The sequence below is a fragment of the Bombyx mori genome, chromosome 5 (genome assembly GCF_030269925.1).
Source record: "Bombyx mori chromosome 5, ASM3026992v2".
NCBI classification, from domain to species: domain Eukaryota; kingdom Metazoa; phylum Arthropoda; class Insecta; order Lepidoptera; family Bombycidae; genus Bombyx; species Bombyx mori.
The window spans coordinates 15867330-15890256 of NC_085111.1; the positions used below are offsets into that span (position 1 = coordinate 15867330).

The window sequence follows — 22927 nt, forward strand, 5'->3', positions numbered from 1 at the left end:
CCATCACCCCGCCTATTTCTGCCATAAAGCAGTAATGCGTTTCCTTTTAAAGGGTGAGGCAGCCGTTGTAACTATACTTGAGACTTTAGAACTTATATCTCAAGGTGGGTGGCGCATTTACGTTGTAGATGTCTATGGGCTCCAGTAACTACTTAACACCAGGTGAGCTGTGAACTCGTCCACCCATCTAAGCAATAAAAAAAAAAACACTAAGCTTCAACCTAAAAATTTTTTTTGTAAGTTAGCTCAATTAACGAAATGAGTTGAGTCGGTATTGTTTATTATTGTAAGTTTGTATCAAAGAAAAGGAATCCAACAGATTATTAACTAGATTCGAACTTTGGTAACTTATAATTTTTAACACGCTATATTTATAGTAGGCAAAAAATGAAACACATATATGATTACATATTAATTTATTGAAAAAAGTATACATCCAAACGTTTCGATGTAAAATTAAACAAGAACGATCTGCGTTATGCTATCATTTATACATTTACAATGCAAATTCCAACAATGTTGCTTATTTTGATGACACTTATTTTGAAAATAGCAACACTATCGCAATTTCCGTTGTACGACAATAAAAAATGTCTAAGTAATTATATAAATTATATAATAATAAAAAAATACAGTCAAACAATAGATAGCAGCAAAAAATATTATTCAACATTCGTGCGATATTGTAAACAAAAATAATGAAAATCTCAAAAAGACGTAAATGCCGTACTCATTTTATCTTAATTTAAGAATAATACTCATTACAAATAATAATACATCGGTCTATTTTCGGCAGCATTCTATAGCTAATCTACTTCTATTTGTCAAATTTTCTTGTTTTAAAAAACTAAAGCGATAATTCTTTCCTTGTTAATTACATTCAAAAATGCTTATCTTATATAATCTTTTTATGCAAGCATTATGTTAATACACGAATGCAAGATATAAATTAAATTAATATTACTAAAGTATAAATGTATTGCATTAACGAAAAATATTTTTGACTAATAAATTGTATCAATATTTTTTTAATTAAAAGATCAGACGGCATGTAGTTTCAGTACACATGACATTATTATTAATGATGATGAAACCATAGTATAAAACAACTTGTGCATTGTATTGTGCTTATATTAGAAAAGCTTCAATGTCGGTGGAAGTATTTAATATAAAATATACCACTTTTTTCCTAAATAATTTTCTGGTTTTCATCGTAATATAAATTTGTTCATGTTATATTTTTCATTAAGAATATGTGGGTCGAATTTTTCATTTTATATTTAATGTGAACTAATATTTATATTATGTAATATAATCTACACAACGTAAATTGTAACAAAAAATATGTTTTATCGTAGTAAAATAAAAGCTTTTTTTTCCTCTTATGTCAAACAAAAAATATTTGTTTCCGTTCTTTATTTGTACTAGTGTATGTACTCATTACACTTTATCAAAATGTTACTTAATAAACATCAGTTTCACGTAACAATAAATAGAAATAAAAAAACAAAAGTATAGTGTCAAATATTACATACATCATTACACTATACCATTAGTGTTGTATTGTGAGCTTCTATGTGGAATATCCATTGATACCTTTTCTTAAATAATACTCACTAACTTATAACTAGAGGTCGGAGTAGGTAGATTGATTTAAGGTCGTTGACTTCAAACGTAGAGGATAATATGGATATGCCTCCAAAACACCGGAACCTCATATTTATTGTGATATTTGTTTCGGAACTTTGAAATTAGTATGAATCTGTGTTTAAGGTGAAAAACGTATTAATAATATTAATCTACGCTACAAATGCTAGCTAATGGTGAAAGAAATCAGTATTTAATTTTACACAAAAACGCCTTGGAATAGTAACACCGTATTTTTTACCTTTCTGTTGAATTAGAAATGACGCTTGTCAGTATGAGACAAAGCTTAGACAGGGCTTTTTGTTACTTTATCTCATAAATATAGAAATTGTATCTGAAGAAGATTAAAAATATTTTAAAATAAATGGCATGTCCATATTATAATCTCTTGACGCAAGAATATAAAATCAATCTACCTACTCCGACCACTGCTTATATCAAATCGAGGAGCGAAAGGCTATTTAGTTTAAGCGACATTTTTGCAACTTTACAGTCATTTAAAAGTTGAAATTTAGAAAAAATACCATAACAAAAAAAAAAAACTTCAGCTATCTTCTCAATCGCGTGTCACTCTTGACAGAGTGGTGGTGGTGATCGTCATGTAGTGTTGGAAGGGGCAGACTTGATGCGTCTCAGGATGTCCCCACATCTCTCCCTGCTCGAGGCCATTCGACTGCACTCATTTAGGGGACCCCCCACTGCAGTTTTAATTTGGTCGGTCCACCGCATTGGTGACCTCCCTTTCGCTATATGAATGGGTTAAATTTAATTCAAGTTCATTTAAAAAAATCGAACAGTTGATGCTAATCTATATAGCATATAAATGAATTGCTGTTCGTTAGTCTCGTTAAAACTCGAGAACTTTTGGTCTTGAATTATTTGTGGAAGTCCAGAGAAGGTTTAAGGTAGAATAGAAGAAGGTAGATAAATATGAAAATGCTCGGAATTAAATGAAAATAGCTATTTTGTTTTTCCTTTGATGTGACCCCCGTCGGACGGATTCCTTTTGTTTGTTTTAAGTTTATTTTATACAAAACTTTAGGTCTTTTATTTATCGATTGAGGCACAACGAAGTCTGCCAGGTCAGATAGTACCAAATAAAACAGACCTTTAATTACAAAGATAAATGTCGCGTATTAAGCGAAATGTCGCTTAAAAATAGCCCTTCACCCCTCGAAATGTATGAATTCAACTGTTCATTTTTATTAATAATTACAAGTTAAAAGGGTGTCGCAATACATAAAAAAAGAAGCTGCTCTTTATATGTGTTCGTTCAGATAACTGTTTATATTAGAACCGTAACCCCGGACCGGTGGTGCTGATGGAAACGACTCTCTAACCAAAATACAAAATAATTTACACAAACAATAAATATTAGACTACTATGTTTAATCGTGTGAATTGAAATATATGAGTTTTTATATATATGTATTTTTTAAATTCTCTGTATCGAAGGCCACGTGCCGAGTTGCCTAGCGACTAGTCTTTACGGACACCAAATATATAAAACGAGCATTTTGACTAAATTTTTTTTTTGCACTGGCAACCGTGCATTGATTCATCGGTGTACCTATATCTCTATGGTTTGTCATTTTGTTGTTAATTACTGTTTTATTTATTAAAATCATTTATACAACTGTTTTATTTATTAAAATCAAATAGAGTCTATACTAATAAAACGCATGTTTCGATCGTCGCTAATTTTTAATTAACCATTCAACATTCACAATTACGAATTTATACGAATGCTAAATGTATAACTTTAGTGTTTACTTTTTTTTCTCACAATACCAATGTACAAAAAGACTTTTATTTCTATTCAACATATAACATTTAAATTGTTGTACTATACGCATTTTGAAACAATAACGAACGATGATATACTAAACGTGTACACTAAATAATATATTCATAATAAGTCGATAAAACTAAAATTGTACTCGTATTAATTGATCGATAGACAAACCTATTAAAAATATTTTTTCACATACAATATACATACATTGAATAATATAAAATTTTATAATTACATTAACGTTGTTTGTTGGCTTTGTGTTTTCATCGCAAATGTTTGCTCCAACGTGTTGTGACACGTGCCGTGCACATCAAATGTTCGGCCAAACATTTGTGAACTGCATATAAATGAATATAGTGAAACTCTCAACATTTACACTGTACAGGGAAACAAGAATATTACTGGACATTATATTTCCGTTGCCTTAGTCGCGTGTTTAATCATTTCTATAATATACTCACATTGTATTATTTCCAGAAAATACTAAAAAAGTATTTTGAATAAAATTTTTGACTTTCAACGCGTCAATATTTAACAACACCGATATTAAATCGATTTTACAAGAACTGAGATACAATTCATCCGACGACACTTAACAGAAATGTCAAGGAGGACTTTATACGAGAATCGCAATAAATCTCCAAAATCGTAAAAAGCGGGCGTTATTGCACGTCATTAATCTATCGAGTTAAAATCCATTACCGTAATTTCGAGGAAAGCGATATATCGATATTTATCACAAACGATTCGATGAACCGCTGTTTTTGTTTACGTGATAAGCGTGCATGATCAGGGCGGTGCGTCCGGTGTGCGTCAGGGGGGCGCGGCGGTGCGGGGGGAGGGGGTGGGGGTGCCTCAGGCGTCTGCGTCGGCGCCCTTCAGTCGGAGTCGAGCGAAGTCTTCGAATATTATATCGTCATCTTGTTCTTGGCCGTTTTCATCTCTGCAAAGAGTTCGGAGATTTTAGTTACAATCACTACAGTTACACCACATAAGGGAAAATAATTCGAGATATTTAATGTTGGGCGATTTATGAGTCACTATGATCTTCAATCGTTCACTTCATTCACTTCAATTGTAGGAAATTCAAACATAGAAATATTTTCAAAATCGATATTCGTGAAGCAAGGTTAATGAGCATAAAACTAAAAGAGTAGAAGAAGAAGGAAAGAACGGTCGAGAGAGTACATACTGCTGTATACTTTTATTATTATACTAATTTGCCTAAATGTACCTATATAATAACATCAAAATCCAAAGCCGCTTCGTGAGCGCATTTTAGTCACATTCATTAATACGCGGAGTTTAGTTGATTCGAATAGATAAATAATCTTTTTCTGAAGAATGAAAAATATAATTTGACAATTGAAATAGAGGTGTTAAATCAACACTATTTTCAAATAAAATAGTGATGTAGAAAATAGTTTTTTTTTAAGTCTGAAGTCTACTAGTACAAACAAGAACAATAACATGACAGCATGCATCACAACATGGGAGACAACAGGAAACTCGACGATGAGGCACATCATACATTGATACCAGGTTTCCTGATTTCAAATAAACCGGAACCAGCATCCAGAAGAATGAGGATATATGACAGTAGTGCTGGACTTTTTGGCGGGTGTTATGTTTGTAAGTAAGTATTCACTTCAGTGTGTCAATAAACGGTGAACGCAACGTACGTGTCTATTATTTACTAGTGGCGAACGCGGAAAAAAAAATCAATTTGTGGCTTGTTTGTTTCTTGTTTGGACTAATTAAAATTATATGAACATAATGTCGGTGGGACAGTTGAAAGAATTCGCGGTAAACAGTGGAAACTGGTCCTCATATGTTGAGAGATTGGAAATGTACTTTTTGGTGAATAAAGTGACTGACGATTTAAAATTACCCACATTAATTTCCATTATGGGTGAGGAAGCGTACGATTTATTATCGACATTAGCCAGCCCTTCGAAGCCGTCACAATTAACATATGCTAATGCTGTAGCGATGTTGGCAGCTCACCTGCAACCGAAGCCCTCAATCTTGGCGGAAAGATACAAGTTTCGACAACGTCGGCAGCTGAATGAGTCAATAGCTGACTACCTCACAGAATTAAAAAAATTATCAAAAAATTGTGAATTCGGCTCGTCGCTGGATGAAAATCTGCGTGATCAAATGGTTTGTGGATTAAAGAGCGAAATCATACGGCAAAGGTTATTTGCCGAGGAGAAATTAGAATATAAGCGTGCAGTTACGTTAGCTTTGTCATTAGAAGCTGCGGAGAGGGATGCGATTGCAGTGGAACGTACGCCAATTGAGGAGGTTAACAAAATTAACTTCAATGAATGTTCAAGATGTGGAGACAGGAGACACCAAGCAAAGGATTGCATATACAAAGACTACGTGTGCAGTTCATGTCATGAAACCGGCCATCTACGAAGAATGTGCCCCAAAAAGGGGCTTAAGAACCAGGCGGAGGCAGCCGGGGGTTCAGCACGCACCGGGCGCCGGGGGAACCGGGGTGCAGGCGGCAACAGGCGATCGTGGCGCGGGCAGCGCGGTGCGGGACGAGGAGGCCGAGAGCGGGCTCCTTTGCACTTATTATACGATCAAAACAACGATGACACATACAACAACTTCAATAATGAACAGGACGGGTGTGGAGAAGAAAATGAGCCTATGTACCAAATGACATTGAGTAATTATAAACCGGTGTGTATTAAAGTTAAAGTCCAAAATTGCTTGCTCAAGATGGAGGTCGATACTGGATCGGCGTTATCTTGTATTAGCAAGAATGTTTATGATAAATATTTTTCTAAGGAGAAGTTACAGGCATGCTTATTAAATTTAAAATTTTACGATGGCTCAATCATTCGGCCTTTAGGGTTTATAAACACTATAGTGAAGTACCAAGGTGTTTCAAAAATGTTAGACTTGTATGTCATAGACAAAGGAACGACTAATCTATTGGGCCGACAATGGTTAGCTGAATTGAATATTAATATAAAAATATCAAAACCTACGAGTTTTAAAATACAACACAGTAACTTTGTAACCGAACACGCACGAGACTATAATAAATTAATTAATGAAATTGTTTCTAGACATAAATCCTTGTTCGACGGCACATTGGGTAAATATACGGGGGGCACAGCAGAGTTAATCGTGCGGCCGGATGCGGTGCCTATCTACTGCCGCGCGCGACCGCTGCCGTATGCGCTGCGCGAGCGCGTCGATGCCGAGCTCGACGCGATGCTGGCCGCCGGCGTCATCACACCGGTGGACCACTCCGACTGGGCCACGCCACTTGTCGTAGTACGCAAAGCGGACGGCGGTCTGAGAATATGTGCGGACTATAAGGTAACCCTTAACAAAGTATTAGCAATCGACAGATTTCCGGTTCCAAAAATGGAGGACTTATTCAGTAATCTCAGCGGAAATAAATTTTTTACTAAGCTTGATTTATCTCAAGCTTATAATCAAATAGTCTTATCAGAACGTTCTAGCGAGTACACGGTTATCAATACACATAGAGGATTATTTAAATATTCCCGCCTCGTCTACGGGTTAGCTTCGAGCCCAGGCATTTTTCAAAAACTAATGGTAAATATGTTTAAAAATGTCCCAAATGTAGTAGTTTTCTATGATGACATATTGATTAGAAATCAGGACCTAGACAGTCATTTAAAGTCTATAAAAGAAGTATTAGATATATTAGAAAGGTATGGCTTAAAAATTAAAAGGAGTAAGTGCGAGTTCATGGTAACAGAAGTGAGGTATTTAGGGTTCATAATAGATCAAAATGGGGTTCGTGTAGACCCAGAGAAAGTCAAATCAATAGCAACAATGCCACACCCAAATAACGTGACAGAATTAAAATCTTTCATCGGTATGGTAAACTTCTATTCGAAGTTCATACAAGATTTGAGTGCACATTTATCACCTTTATATGCCCTTTTAAAAAAAGGTAAGCACTGGATGTGGGGAAATGAACAGAATGCTGCTTTCCTGAATGTTAAAAAGTTTTTGTGTAGTACAAAAGCACTCGCACATTTTGATATGTCTTTGGAGTCGGTGTTGACTGTGGATGCGAGCGCGCGTGGTCTGGGTGCCGTGTTGGCGCAGCGCGGGCCAGGATGTCAGGAGCGCGTCGTTGCATACGCTTCACGCGCACTCACCACTCATGAATTACACTACAGTCAGATTCATAAGGAAGCATTGGCGATTGTTTTCGCGGTGGAAAAATTCCATCAATACTTATATGGGAGAAAGTTCATACTACGGACCGACCACAAACCTCTGGTGAGCATTTTCGGGCCTAACATAGGTATCCCGAGCGCGGCAGCTAGCCGCTTGCAGCGCTGGGCTATTAAACTATCAGCATATGACTTTGAAATCGAGTACGTTAGGACAGATAAAAATGTAGCCGATGCACTTTCACGGTTAATCGAGTCTCAAAAAAATGACGTAGCTTCCGAGGAAACAGACTTACCCGAGCAAACCTACTTACACTTCTCAACAGAAGCTCTGTTAATAGATTATAATGTTCTTAAAAAACAAACTAGTAGTGATCCAATCTTAAGTCGCGTATTAAGTTATTTAAGGGACGGATGGCCCTTAGACATAGAAATTAATGAATTAAAACCATATTATAATAGGAAAAACGAACTTTATATTGAATTAGGATGTATAATGTGGGGTCATCGTGTGGTTATACCCTCTTCATGCAGAAACAAAATAATAACGGAGCTTCATGATCCGCATATGGGCATAGTGAAAACAAAATCGCTAGCACGTAGTTACGTTTGGTGGCCGGGAATCGACGAAGCGCTCGAGACGGAATGTCGCGCTTGCACCGTGTGTGCTGCCGTCGCAGACGCACCTTCTACACACGCGCCCCGCTCGTGGCCCTGGCCCTCACGCCCCTGGTCCAGGTTACACTTAGACTTCTTAGGCCCCATAGGTGGAGTCACTTACCTAGTTGTAGTGGATTCATGCTCCAAATGGATAGAGGCAATTAAAATGCAGAGGACAACGGCACAAGCGGTTATATCGGTACTGCGGGACTTGTGGTCAAAATTCGGCCTGCCAAAGCAAACGGTCAGTGACAATGGACCGCCTTTCTCGAGCTCTGATTTTCAGAAGTTTCTGATTCATAATGGCATAAAACATATTTATTCAGCTCCCTATCATCCCGCCTCTAATGGGGCCGCTGAAAATGCAGTTAAAATTTGTAAACGTGCGATTAAAAAGGCATTAAAACAGAATTTAAACGTAGATACAGCTCTGTGTAGATTTTTATTAGCCTACAGAAATACAGAACATGCAACTACCGGCGATAGTCCAGCCAATATATTACAGGGTCGAAGTCTCCGTATGAGATTAGATAATTTAAAACCAGAAAGGCAATCTCGAGTTATCGCGCAACAAGAGCGGAGCGAGCAAAACGCAGGGGGTGTGCAGCGACAACTCGAGCCGGGCACTAAGGTGTGGTATCGGGATTATCGAGGTCTGGATAAATGGGTACCTGGGACGATCCTCAAGCAATTAGGTAGTCGTGATTACTGTGTACGATCTAGTTTTGGAACCGAGAATCATAGGCACGTCGATCAGCTAAAATTAAGGGTTACAAAAAATATAGATAAAGTTGATACCTTTGCGTCGATTCGTAAAAATATAAGTCCCGAACTGATCGCGCAAAATTTAGACTTAAGAACACAATCACGTAAGTCGCTATCATTTCCCATGACAAGTGGCGAGGAACCAGTGGCGGTGGTCAACGATTCGGGGAAGAGTAGTTCACCACCAAAAAATAGCACACCGGCACAGGATGCTGTATCGCCTATTCGTGGCAGCCCTATGAGACCCGCTGTGCCGATAGACAAGGGAGCATGTAATACTGGTGGTAAGAGTATCAATGAAAATGTGACACCCAAACGTGAACGTCCTGTAAGAATACGCAAGCCACCAGTTAGATATGGATTCGAGGAAATAGATTAAGTATATAGTTAGAACCTCTCTTTGTTTTTTTTTACTTTAGTTTGTTATGTACGCTTAGTTAAGATATATATATATATATATTAATTGTGCTTATAATGTGTAGTAAATAAGGGTGGAGGTGTTATGTTTGTAAGTAAGTATTCACTTCAGTGTGTCAATAAACGGTGAACGCAACGTACGTGTCTATTATTTACTAGCGGGAAAACGAGGTGTGAAGTTTTGTGATTTGTTTTATTTTGTCTATTTAGTGTTTCTTCAGATTTACATGTGTAATTACGATGGTTTATTAACTTTTTAGTTTCTGTGAAAGTGCACAAATGTGGGAAAATGAAACAAAGCCGCTGAACGTAACTTCTCGGGTTCCTCTAAAAAGTCTACTGAAATAGTCTCAGTAAATGACCACCATTTTACTGAGGTTATATTTTATCACATATCATCTAATCTCATTTCAATTAATTTCATGCCAATTGATGAAGTTTCCTTCGTTTTTTATTATTAATAAAATGTAAATAATTAAAACTGCGAATTACAAAAATCTTGTTACTTGACACTGGCTAATGCACAAACCGTGACGGCGCCAAAAACTGAAGAAGAAGAAGGCATTAGTGCTACTACGTACGGAGGCGGGTCGAGTTGGATGAGGTCGTGGTCGGGGGTCGCGTGGGGCTGGTCGGGCGCGCGCGGCTCCTCCTCGGGCTTCGGATGCATCAGGATGAACGGCAGCTCGGCGCTCAGCTCACTGCAAGTATACAGTACACATATACAGTTTTATTTATTTATTGCTTACATCTGTGGACGAGCTCACAGCCCACCTGGTGTTAAGTGGTTACTGGAGCCCATAGACATTTACAACGTAAATGCCGCCACCCACCTTGAGATATAACTTCTAAGATCTCAGTATAGTTACGACTGCCCCATCCTTCATACCGAAACGCATTACTGCTTCACGGCAGAAATAGGCAGGGCGGTGATACCCACCCGCCGGCCGGACTCACAAGAGGTCCTGCCACCAGTGATTTGTCGTCCCTATTCTAACTCTAGTCTCCATTCCCCCTGTACTTTTTTTTTCCTATCTATGCTGATAGCGTTAAGAGGCTATGTCAGCTTCGCCCTAACATGTAGGTGAGCTCACGGGGCTCAAATCGGAGTGTTGCTAACACTGGCCCTAGCGAGAGCAGCGCTTCGCGGAATCTACCACCGGATCGCAAACGTGACCCACTGAGAAGATCCGGCGAGAAACTCAATGGGCTCCCCCTGTACGTATCATTTAATATACAAACGACCACTGTTTGTTTTAAGCGACCCGATGCAATTTTTTTTTAATTGCCCTTGTAGGCAGACGAGCATACGGCCCACCTCATCGTGAGTGGTTGCCGTCACCCATGGACTTCAGCAATGCCAGGGGCAGAGCCAAGCCGCTGCCTACCAAATATTGTCTACAATAATCTACATAACAAGCGACAATATAATTGAACTCACCCTCCGAGCGGTCCCAAGCACAGCTTCACTTTAACTTTGTATTGAACTATGATACCCAAATTTTCTCGTTGCGCCGGATCAGCTATACTGTAAATCATATTACAATAGCCAATGAAAATCTCCATTAAAAGCTCGAATATTTCTTGATATTCGTTTATTATTGAAACCTTTAGCTCCATTTAATGATAACGTTTTCTTATAGCGGACTTATAAAGATCCGATAACTCATTAAGTATAAGACTATTGTTTTCTATATTTAGTTTAGTTTTTTTGTATTGCTTAGATGGGTGGACGAGCTCACGGCTTATCTGGAGTTCAGTGGTTAGCGGAGCCCTTAGACATCTACAACGTAAATGCCGCCACCCACCTTGAGACATAAGTTCTAAGGTCTCACTTTTAACAGTACACCGACTGCCCCACCCTTCAAGCCGAAACGCATTACTGCTACACGGCAGAAATAGGCAGGGTGGTGGTACCTATCCGTGCGGAATCACAAGACGTCCTACCATCAGTTCACAAGACGTCCTACCACCAGTTCACCAGACGTCCTACAATCAGTTCACAAGACGTCCTGCCTTATCAATACAGCGTGGACTCACAGGGTGCTGGAGGCCAGGTTCGTGTCCTCGTGTTTGAGTTGTCCGTCAAGCGCCAAGCCCCACTTGTCCTTATTGTTGGCGAGCAGCGGCGTCAGCGTGAACACCTTGCTGAGCGTGAACCCAGGTCCCACGGGACAACCCTCCCTATAAAGTTAATCGAAAACAAACATCATAAGTCACAAGCTTTTTTATGCTTTATCGATACTGTTGATTTATTATGTGTATGTAAGTAAGTATAATGGAATATTCTGCTAATATTACAAACGTGAAAGTCTGTAAGAATGTACGTATGTATGTTTTTTTACTCTTTCACGCAAAAACTACTGGATGGACTTTGATGGAACTACAATAATATAGCTGACACACCAGAATAGCACATAGGCTATAAGTTCATAAAGATATAGTGTGAATTACTCAAAATATAAAGATAAGTGTCAAGTAAGTATGAAAAAAAAATTGCCATCTCATTTTCATAATCAATAATAAATTACAGTTTCCGAAACGAAGTGAGGTCACTAGTAAATCATATTATGTATATGTAACCGGTATATACTTATATATCATTTGTTATATGTCTACTTTCTTTAATATTGTATTGTTAATAGTACATCGCAACATATCTGCTGTATCAGTATCTTTTCCAGAATTTATATGTAAATTAAACGGTTTGTCTGGAAGAGATCGCTTTTAGCGATAAGACCGCTTATTGTGGACTGTTTTTTTAACTGTGTTTTGGTGTGCAATAAAGTATGTTCTTTTTTTTTTATTGCTTAGATGTGTGGACGAGCTCACAGCCCACCTGGTGTTAAGTGGTTACTGGAGCCCATAGACATCCAAAACGTAAATGCGCCACCCACCTTGAGATATAAGTTCTAAGGACTCAAGTAAATTACAACGCCTGCCCCACCCTTCAAACCGAAACGCATTACTGCTTCACGGCAGAAATAGACAGGGTGGTGGTACCCACCCGCGCGGACTCACAAGAGGTCCTACCACCAGTTCTCTCTCTCTCTCTAACATAAGTTAGAAAACAAGCAAGCCATGGACATTGATATTGAAATATACAACCGACACAGTTCACCGATTTTATTATTAAGTATTGATGTACATATTTGACTGAACGAACATTCTTTTTTACTTCAAACTTTATACACAGATTAAATACAACTTGTAGCTTACGTTTTAAATAATTCACATAAAACATTAGACAAGCTTAGCTTTTCAGGTCACAGAATTCATCAATGACTAATGTGCCAGTCTTATAAAACCATTTCAAAATTTTTGTATTTTTTAGTAAAAAAAACAAAACAGAGTACACGTGGGTAGTTAAAAAAAAATTAAAATCAAAATTGCTTTTTCATTTATTTGTTTACACACGAAATCATCAAGCAGTCTTCATTAACAGTGTTTTTATCATTTGGGATTATTAGTTAACACAAAAATAAAAACAAAAACTTTTGTTTTGATATTGACAATGGGATAATGCAAGCCAGTGAATGATATGTTCAACTCAAAACCGATCACACAAGCACTCCCGCCAGCGGGCACGGTTTTACTTACAATGGCCGCATTTTAAATTTCTCGTTATAAGCTCCGATAAATGGAATAGACAACATATTCTTCAAAGACCAATTCGGTGCCCTGAATTATTATAGAATTATTATTATACTTATTAGAGAAACGAGTAAAAGTTACACAAATAAACTATTTTCCATACTAAGAACGTTGAAAATCACATTTTTCCTACCTATTCGCCAGTAGCCTAGTTGGCTATATTTTAATGGCACACGAGCATACGGCCCACCTGATGGTGAGTGGTCACCGTCGCCCGTGGACTTCAGCAATGCCAGGGACAGAGCCAAGCCGCTGCCTACATTGAGTACTCTTCACAAGCCTCGTTTGAAGAAGGACAAGTCACAGCGCTCGGGAAACACCATGGAGGGGAGCTCATTCCGTAGCCGGATGGTACGTGGCAAAAAAAAACCTCTGGAAACGCACTGTGGATGACCGCAATGGCTCCAGGTAGTATGGATGAACTCTACTCCGGAGGCGGGCGGTGCGATAGTAAAAACCAGCTAGGCCCCGACCGGTAACTGAGCTCACGGGCTCAACCTGAGAGAATTTGCTAATACTAGCCCTAGCAAGAGCAGTGCTTCGCTGAATCTACTACCAGATCGGAATCGCGACCCACTGAGAAGATCCGACGAGTAACTCAGTGGGCTGTGTGTATGCTATAGGTTAGTATGCAAGTCGAACTCTTCGTAGTAAGCGACGAGTTCGACGAGGACGGTGACCGGTGGTTGAGAGGGAAAATCCCATTAATGTAATAAAACTAGAGAAATATTGATTGATTTTCGTCGAGGAAGTATAAACTTTCTTCTTTGTTATCGTATTATCAATCCATATTTATGTGATAAGCAAATTACTATGTATCACCACCCTATACCCTCTCTGCCTATCCTCAATCGTATCGGACTTTTTTGGCGGGAACGCGAGGAGTGGAGTTGTGTGATTTGTTTTATTTTGTCTATTTAGTGTTTTAGTGTTTCTTCTTTAGTGGTTTATTAACTGTTTAATATCTGTAAAAGTGCAAAAATGTGGGAAAATGAAACAAAGTCGCTGAACGAAACTTCTCGGGATCCTCCAAAAAGTCCACTGAAAAAGTCTCAGTAAATGACCACAATTTTACTGAGATTATATGTCATCCCATCTCATCTCATTTCATTTCATCCCAGTTGATTAATGTCTCAAATTAACCATCTTCATTTCATTTCACTTTATCATTTTTCGTAAACGTAAGAATATAAACTAAAATAAGACATGACTTAAAGGTCTTAATTACCAGGTCATAAAATCCTTTAAAAAGAAAATCAATCGTATCGATATCGATAATACTCACTCGCTCTCCGCCTCGGCGACGGTGCACTTGTACTGGGCGGTGGAGAAGAGGCAAATGTCGGCGAACTGCCGCACCGACACCTTGATGCGCTTCACAGATCGATTCGAGTTGTTCGCTATGTGCACGTTCACCGCTATGTTCTCGCCGTGGTAGTAAAGCTCCTAAGTATTAAATCAATCAGACTCTATAGTCGTATTGTTTCAATGATACGAACGTAATTAATACTAATATCTGTTTTAGTGGGTAGTAATAAACTATTTATATTTATTTATAGTACATATTTCGTTATTTATGTAAATAAGCTTAGGGCCTACCTATAGATGGCGGAGTGGATTAGCGGAGACATAACGGTGTGAATGTTGCCATTCGCCCCGAGACATGGGATCGAAGTTTCAATTCCGCAACGGCATTACCAACCTTCAAACCGGAACGTTTCTTCGCGGCCGTACTACATACGATTTTGGTGTCTATTCGCGGTAGTTATAGTGATGATTTTGGTATCTATCTGCACACACTGGACCCAAAATACGCTCAACAATCCAATAATTTCTAAAGTATATTATTTTCAAGTGAGCTCATAAGAGGCTTGATCCCACACCCTAACTTCAGAGACAGCACCATTCTCTAATAACATACCGCAGCGCCGCTTGAAGTCTTAGAGCAGATTTAACCCCCTAAACTCAATGACAGAGGTAACAGAAATTTCGTGAAACATCAATAAGGTAATATGAGAATATTATATTATATACCTTAGATATACCTTGATGGGTTTCAAATTTGGGTTTCGAACTTGTCTAAGTATTTTTTATTAATGAGATGTAGATCATACCTTATCTAAAGATGCCTCAAGATACAGTTTGTTAGGGCTCATCATGAACTCTTTCGAGACTTCGACTGAAGGCTGTTCGCCTTGCTTGCTCGGCGCGTACATTATCTTCCTGATTGCTAACCGAACCGAATTCCTGTAAAAATTGCAAAACATCACATGAATGTTTTAATACTGTTACGCCGGTAAGTGCAACGCCATCTGTCATCGAATGGCGGAAGCGAATATCAAAGGAACTACTAAACTCGTGAAAACCCGGGAAGTACAACGCCATCTATTGTCAGATAACGGAAACATATATCGAAGTTACTCGACCTATCAAGAATGTTTTCGATAATTGTGGAGATGTCCTATAAAAGCGTTGCAGAGATGGCACGAAGGCGGTTAGTAAGCTTAGGTTTTACTCAAAGCGAAACAGCGAACGGATTACCTGAAGCGAAGTGGGAGAAGTGTTAAATACAGCTTCAATTTATACTTCGGTAGAATTTTTATTTATCCCGAACCCCAACGCGTAACATTACTTCTAAGAATAGTCCGGAAATTAATTATTTTTTTGGAGCCTTTAGAACACCGTGTGTCTTTATTCACCTTTTGTGGGGTTTGTCATCTTGGGAATCGGCGACGAACGCTTTAAGCTCATAGTCCACTCCGCAAGGCTTGCCGGTGTCTCCCGGAGCCGGCTGCAGGGTGACCGAGGCCGGACAGTGCGGAGGCAGCTCGAAGTAGAACGGGTGAGCCGATGGCCCCAGTTTGCGGACTAAGCGTTCTTGTAGTCGGGTCAGCGGTCGCTTTACCGTGCTCGTCGGCGGGAATATCTAAGGGGCGACGACACGTCAATTTATCTATACATATAAATAAAATTAGAGTGTCTGTTTGTAGTATTGAAATAACCGCTTTTTACTACATGCATATGAATATATATACGGTACATACATCAAAATAACACTTTTTACAATTTTTGTCTGTCTGTCTGTTTGTTCCGGCTAATCTCTGAAATGGCTAGACCGATTTTGACGGGACTTTCACTGATAGGTAGCTGATGATATAAGGAGTAGCCTAGGCTACTTTTTTTAGACTAGCTTCGCTCCGCGGCTTCACCCGTGGTACGACAATAATCACGGGTAACATCGCGGGACTTAGCTATCAATAATAAAATTTAATGTTTCCGAAGCGAAGCGAGGGCGGGTCGCTAGTATACTCATAAAAACAGATTGCATTTTTAGTGATATGATATTATTATGAATGTACGGTACCGATAATATCGATACCGATATCAGTGGGGCACGTGATTTTATACAACTTGGATTTCATTTAATGGCGTTCCTAAATATATATTCTGTATGTTAATTGTGGCGTGTTTTTTATTATTGCTCACATGGGTGGACGAGCTCACGGCACACCTGGTGTTAAGAGGTTAAGTGGTTACCAGAACCAATAGACATCTAAAATGTAAATGCCGTCACACACCTAGGGATATGAGTTCTAATGCCTCAGTTTTTAAAGTACAACCCCGACCCCTTCAAACGGAAACGCTTTACTGCTTCCCGGCAGAAATAGGCAGGATGGTAGTCACAGTCGCCTACCCGTGCAAACTTACAAGACGTCCTACGACCAGTAGTGTTGTGAATGAAAATTCAGTTTCAAAGAATCAAGTTGATGTTAAGAATCTCACTCAGTATATACCTGTTCGGCGGCTAAATACAGATCCTTCCTGAACGTAAGTCCGAGCACGTCCAAGTCCTCCCGTCCGTACCTGAACGCCGCCAAGACATGACCAAAAACCTTTCTATCTTTCACGTATTCCGGATCTATTAGTACGACCCCATCTGTAACAACGAATTCCTTACTGACTCAACTTTGTCGTTGATATTCTCCTGGATCCTTGCACAATAATATGGCTCCTACGATATAACTGTACAAGTTGCTACTTATTTTGTATTTACTTGCATATTTTTAGTATTTATTTCTATTTAATCGTATGTAAGTCTATGTTATATTGTATTTATTTTTCACATGTGTATATAAGTATATATTTTTATGTAAGTTTATTAAGATACAGCACCGTCCAGTTCGCTTATTTCTTTCCCTGCAAGGCTGCCTGGAAGAGATCGCTTTCAGCGATAAGGCCGGCAGTTTATGTCACCGACTATTATTTGTTTTATATGCTTACTCTGTACATGTGGTGTTAAATGAAAAGTTTTATTATTATTATTATCCTCGTCCGGAAACGCATGCAAAACAAGAACGATATGTTTCCCCTCCTATCCGAATAGATCTAGAATCAATTCCAGAATCTAAACTAATAATAATATTTATAAGTAGTATGGTGCCCTTGAAAAAGACATTGATACTTACCGATCGGGTCTACGTGTGAAATGTGATCGACGAAATCCCTCTTTCCCAAATACACTGTGATCTGTAAATACAATTGATAATATTAAATGTTGTTTTGAAAACTGATAACACAGGATAACAAGAATTGATAACACTGGTTTGCGGTCTACTCCAATTGTATAGGAAAGGTTATTTTACATATTGGAAAATAAGTGCATATACTGTATGTTGAAGAAAATACGTTATTAAAGATATGAGGTTTAGGTACAAAATCAATAAATCGCACCTTCTATCTCTTGTTTATCTTCTGAACATAACGATAGCACTGGACCGTATAAACTGATTTTTTGGTATCTAGATATTATATAGACTTAAGAAATGATGAGTTTTACCGCAGACATAACGATAAATCCGCATATATTCTTTTCAAAATCTATATCTATATTAATACGTGAAGCAAAAATTTTGTACCCCTTTTTACGAAAATTGCGCGGACGGAGGAGTATGAAATTTCCAACATCTATAGAGAATATAGAGAAGGAGTGCAGAATGCTAATATTTTATTTAAATTATGCATTAATAATATATGAAATCAACAAAAAAACCTTACACACACTACCATGTATTTGACACACACATGCATATATATACATACTCTTTGTTTACTGTCAAATTTTTGTTATTGCATAAGCTCTGTGGTCAACTATTATTTGTCTATAGTGTAGTCTTGGCGAAATCTGTGATTTTAGAAGTAGTCTTTGACAACAGAAGCATAATAATGTTGTAATTTTAATTAATTAAAGTCGAATTTCGACTACTGCGGCACCACTAGTTAATTTAATTACGTAAATATTACTTATTGCAAATAGAACCCGGATGGCATCGCCGGACACAACCTAGCCAAGAATCGAATAAAACACGTAATTTAAAATAACAAACTTTGCGAATTACTCTCCACGTGATTTACAAAATTTTCCACGTACCCAAATCTCTTGTTATTAAAACATCAATCGTCGTTCTATGTGTGTTTGTGTTTTCTAACACGAAACATGTTTGTATTAAACAGATTTCCTACGCTTTATTATACACGATATAAGCACAATTCCACGTACGCTTATTATCCTAAACGCGTACACGATTCAGCGTAATTAGCAAGAAGCGCGCGTATGTATCCAAATTGATTTTAATTAGATTTAATTAAAACAATCTCCTTATTAATGTATTAGATGTGTTACGTATTTCTGAAAACGTATTATTTCGGAGTGCTCATTATTTCGTACAATGACACGAGGTGTTTTATTCCGTTCAAAAATTTAATTTTTGGTTTTAGCGATTTTTTTCTTTCTTTTTCCTACCTAAGCTGATGGTCTAGAGCAGGGGTTCCCAAACTTATATTGTCTATTGAACTTTGAGAATAAATTACTTTTGAACACCCCCCTTTTTTCACCTAATTAAAAACCACTTTAACGAGAGCTAAGTCGGTATTTAAGAGTCCTCCTAGATGAAATTACAAATCTCCTCCTAAGCCTCTACACAACGCCCCCTTTTTTTTTCTGGGTCTCTTACCGCCCCTCTTTAGGCTTGCAGCGCCCACAAGGGGGCGTTATCGCCCACTTTGGGAAAGGCTGGTCTAGAGAGACCATATCAGCGTAACCTTAACTAGTAGGTGAGCTCACGGGGCTCAAACCTGACGATGTTGCTAATACGAACCCTAGCAAGAGCCGTGCTTCGCAGAATCTACCACCGGATCGGAAATGCGACCCATTGAGAAGATCCGGCAAGAAACTCAATGGGTTAGTGAATAAGATACGTACATATGAGGCCGTCAGCGCAAAAGTGGCCTAACCCACAATTTTTCATAATCATGCTTATAATTATGTATGTATATTGCAATTTATTTATAATATAAAAAACTTCGATGCAAAACCGGCCTATCCATAGTTTCACCCATAGATTACAGATGGCTTTGTAAACATTATTTATGCGCGTATTGTTTTTTGGCTACTCAAATTCATGGAAACTTAAACCTCATTGCTCCATAATAGACCGCTTTTGCGCTGACGGCCTCATATGTACAATAAATATGTATCTATATATTAATAGGTGAAGCAAAAACTTTCCATCCCTTTTTACGAAAATTGCGCGGACGGAGGAGTGTGAAATTTCCCACACATATAGAGAATATAGAGAAGAAGTGCAGAATGCTAATATGTTTTTTAAATTATGCATTAAAAATACATTAAATCAATAAAGAAAACATTACACACACTATCATATATTTGACACAACACATATATATACTGTTTGTTTATTGTCAAATTTTTGTTATTGGTTAAAGTCTGTAGTCAAATTGAGAATAGGTTAGTATTGTTTATCTTTAAATTACGAGTATTTGTCTATAGTGTAGTCTTTGCGAAATCTGTAACAATAGGACCAGAATAATGTTGAAACTTATAATTTCAATTAATTATAGTCGAATTTCGACTACTGCGGGACCACTAGTACATTTAAATTTGTCTGAATATTACCTTTCCATTTGGAGAGCTCTTCTTGAAGACTCTAGTGGCCTGTCGCTGCTTGTTACTGCCCGCGTCGTCCATTCTACCACCGCGGTTCCACCACCGCTGCTCATCAGTGTCCTGGGGATAGATTACAAAATAAAACATAACAATATAGCAGTTCTCCTTTATGAAAATTAACTTAATCGCATTTGGAGAATGTCTTTAATGAGCTATATTTATTATTATTATTATTTATTGCTTAGATGGGTGGACGAGCTCACAGACTACCTGGTTGTTAAGTTGTTACTGGAACCCATAGACATTTACAACGTAAATGCGCCAATCACCTTGAGTTATAAGTTCTAAGATCTCAGTATAGTTACAACGGCTGCCTAACCCTTCAAACCGAAACGCATTACTGCTTTACGGCAGAAATAGGCGGGGTGGTGGTACCTGCCCGTGCGGACTCACAAGAGGTCCTACCACCAGTAAATAATTATTAACAGAACCCATAGTGGCGTTAGATCTTGATAAGTTTTAAAAGTTTTCTTACTCTTTATGATTCGTTTAATATGTCTAATTTTCAACGGTGTTTTTTCCTCAGAATTAACATTACATCCGACTGATTTGGCGGTGCAGTAGTTAGCGATCGCACCTGATTTGTGACATGACCTGTTTGCTCTTTTTTTAGGTTTTCATTATCTATCTATTATGTATATTATTATGTATATTTAAGTATATGTATCAGTCTCTGTTTCCAACAGTACAGGATATCCTAGTTTGGGGCCAAATGAGCAAATGACTTGTCACCGTTTACTATCTTATATATAAAATTCTCGTGTTGTTGTTAGTTACCATACTCCTCTGAAACGGTTTGACCGATTTTTATGAAGTTTTATATGCATGTTCAGTAGGTCTGAGAATCGGCTACTATCTATTTTTCATACCCCTAAGTGATAAGGGTTGTCCACCCCTAACATTTATTTATTTATTGGATTTTTTTTTATTGTTATAATGAGGCATTATGTGGTTGAATGAGGTTTTGTTATTTTTATATTCCCTTATCGTCCACAGCGCTACATGCCTCTTTCACTTATTTACCACATCCTTACACACTTACAATAAGTTAGTCTTTTTTTCTACACTAGAAATTCCCTAGAAATCTTATACATATATGGCAAAACGTTTGCCGGGTCAGCTATCTATTACTATAACATTAGCTATAAAAACGTGCCAAACAAATACTGTCTTTAACACAACAGCATATGAACAGTGTACATATTAAGAAATTTTTTTTGGTACGATGCGATTAAAATAGTTAATTCCTTACACGAACTCCGTTGGCGGTCCAAAACTCCGAGGACGTCGTTTGCTAAACGAGTCCAAACATAGTCGTATTTATTTTCTGAAACAATGAAAAATACGCCATTATAATGTATATACTACTACATATATAAGCTATTCAGATAAATTGAATGAGCACATATTGACAAACTTGAGCATTGAGGTTCGAATAGTGTACGGGCAAGCGCGCTACGTTTTGTTGCATACGCATTTTGCATCGGAACTATTTTTTCAAACCAATGTGCTTAGTGCCAGTTTATTAACGTTTTCGATAGCGTAAAAGTTAACTCAAAGTATGTAATTGGAAAAGTGCCCCTAGCGGCAACCGCAGGCAAACGTTCCAACTCCATACAAATTTGAGTTAACTTTTACGCTATCGAAAACGTTAAAGGACTCACACTAAGCAAACAGAACGTTTTAGGACGCATGCAGCTCACCTCGTGGTTATCGCATATTTGATAAAACCCTTTGCGCTTAAGAACAAGGAGAGCCGACCCTGTATAGCTAGAAGAAGATATTTTACTTCATAAGTCCATTAATTATGCAGTGGCTATAAGAGAACATAGAAGACAGACTGATGTCTGAATTTCATTAACCTTATTTTCTATATTAGATAATGCTATTTGAGCAGGAGGCGTTACCACCCAAACCTTTATTTGAAAATCTTCCATACTTTATTAACAGTAATGCTTCGAATATAATACATAAGTATAAGCTCCGATTCAGATAGAGTGGTTCCAGAGTTACAAATAAACAAACCAACCTTTTTTTTTTTCATGTATTAAACCTATAATTAAATAGATACGTGACCACGCAGTTATCGATGGACCCTTATCATTTTACCCTCAACGAGATCGAATACGGCCGCAGGTTCTGTCTCAACCTTGCCGCACAGAAATCGATATCCGAGAACCGATTCGATTAGTTTCCCTTCGATTCATTTATATTTCAGCTCCACGAAATTCCTTTTGAAGTTCGTATATCAATTAACCCTAACTTGGTTAATTATATCGAAGTAAAGCTTAATTGTTCATGATTACGAATAGTTGCTTTTTAATACGCTTTTATTAGCTTCAGACGTATGTATGTTTGTAACGGAATCTTTGAACATGATTTTGACCACCTTCAAAACGTCGGATTAACTCAAAATTTGGTATACTTATTAAAGAACGATGATAATTCAATAGTAAAAAAAAAATTAAAAAAATTTTTGAAAAAATTGAAATTCAACTAAAAAATTAAAAATAATTAATACTTTAAAAAAACTATCAAAATACGCTTTTAGAGAAGATCCAACTAAAAAATAAGCGTGGGGTGCTTTTCAGGATATTATCGAAATAACCCTTCTACTCATATCTGTTCATAAAATATTTATAAATACTTATACCATGCACCCCACGCTTTTTTTTAAAATAAAATCATTTTTTCTTACACTATTTTTAATTCAAATTTATAAAAATTTATTTTCTTTTTTTTAGTTGGATTTTCGATAAAAGCGTATTTTGTTAGTTTTTTTTA

The 22927-nt window shown here is 37.6% G+C and overlaps 1 protein-coding gene across 5 annotated transcripts in view; it reads right to left on the reverse strand.

The window, feature by feature from the left end:
• Positions 1–401: 401 nt before the first annotated feature.
• Positions 402–22927, reverse strand: part of LOC101742650 (beta-arrestin-1-like) — a 92158-nt gene continuing 69632 nt past the window's right edge. For 2 of the 5 annotated variants that reach the window (XM_038010811.2, XM_038010810.2), the window contains 11 exons: positions 21396–21470; positions 20093–20203; positions 17586–17646; positions 16914–17056; positions 15819–16045; positions 15234–15366; positions 14405–14565; positions 11506–11649; positions 10907–10993; positions 10047–10166; positions 402–4385 (listed from right to left, as the gene is read on the reverse strand). In XM_038010811.2, coding sequence (XP_037866739.1) covers positions 4298–4385; positions 10047–10166; positions 10907–10993; positions 11506–11649; positions 14405–14565; positions 15234–15366; positions 15819–16045; positions 16914–17056; positions 17586–17646; positions 20093–20164 — 1236 coding nt within the window. In that variant the 5' untranslated portion in view covers positions 20165–20203; positions 21396–21470 and the 3' untranslated portion in view covers positions 402–4297. 5 annotated transcript variants of the gene reach the window in all.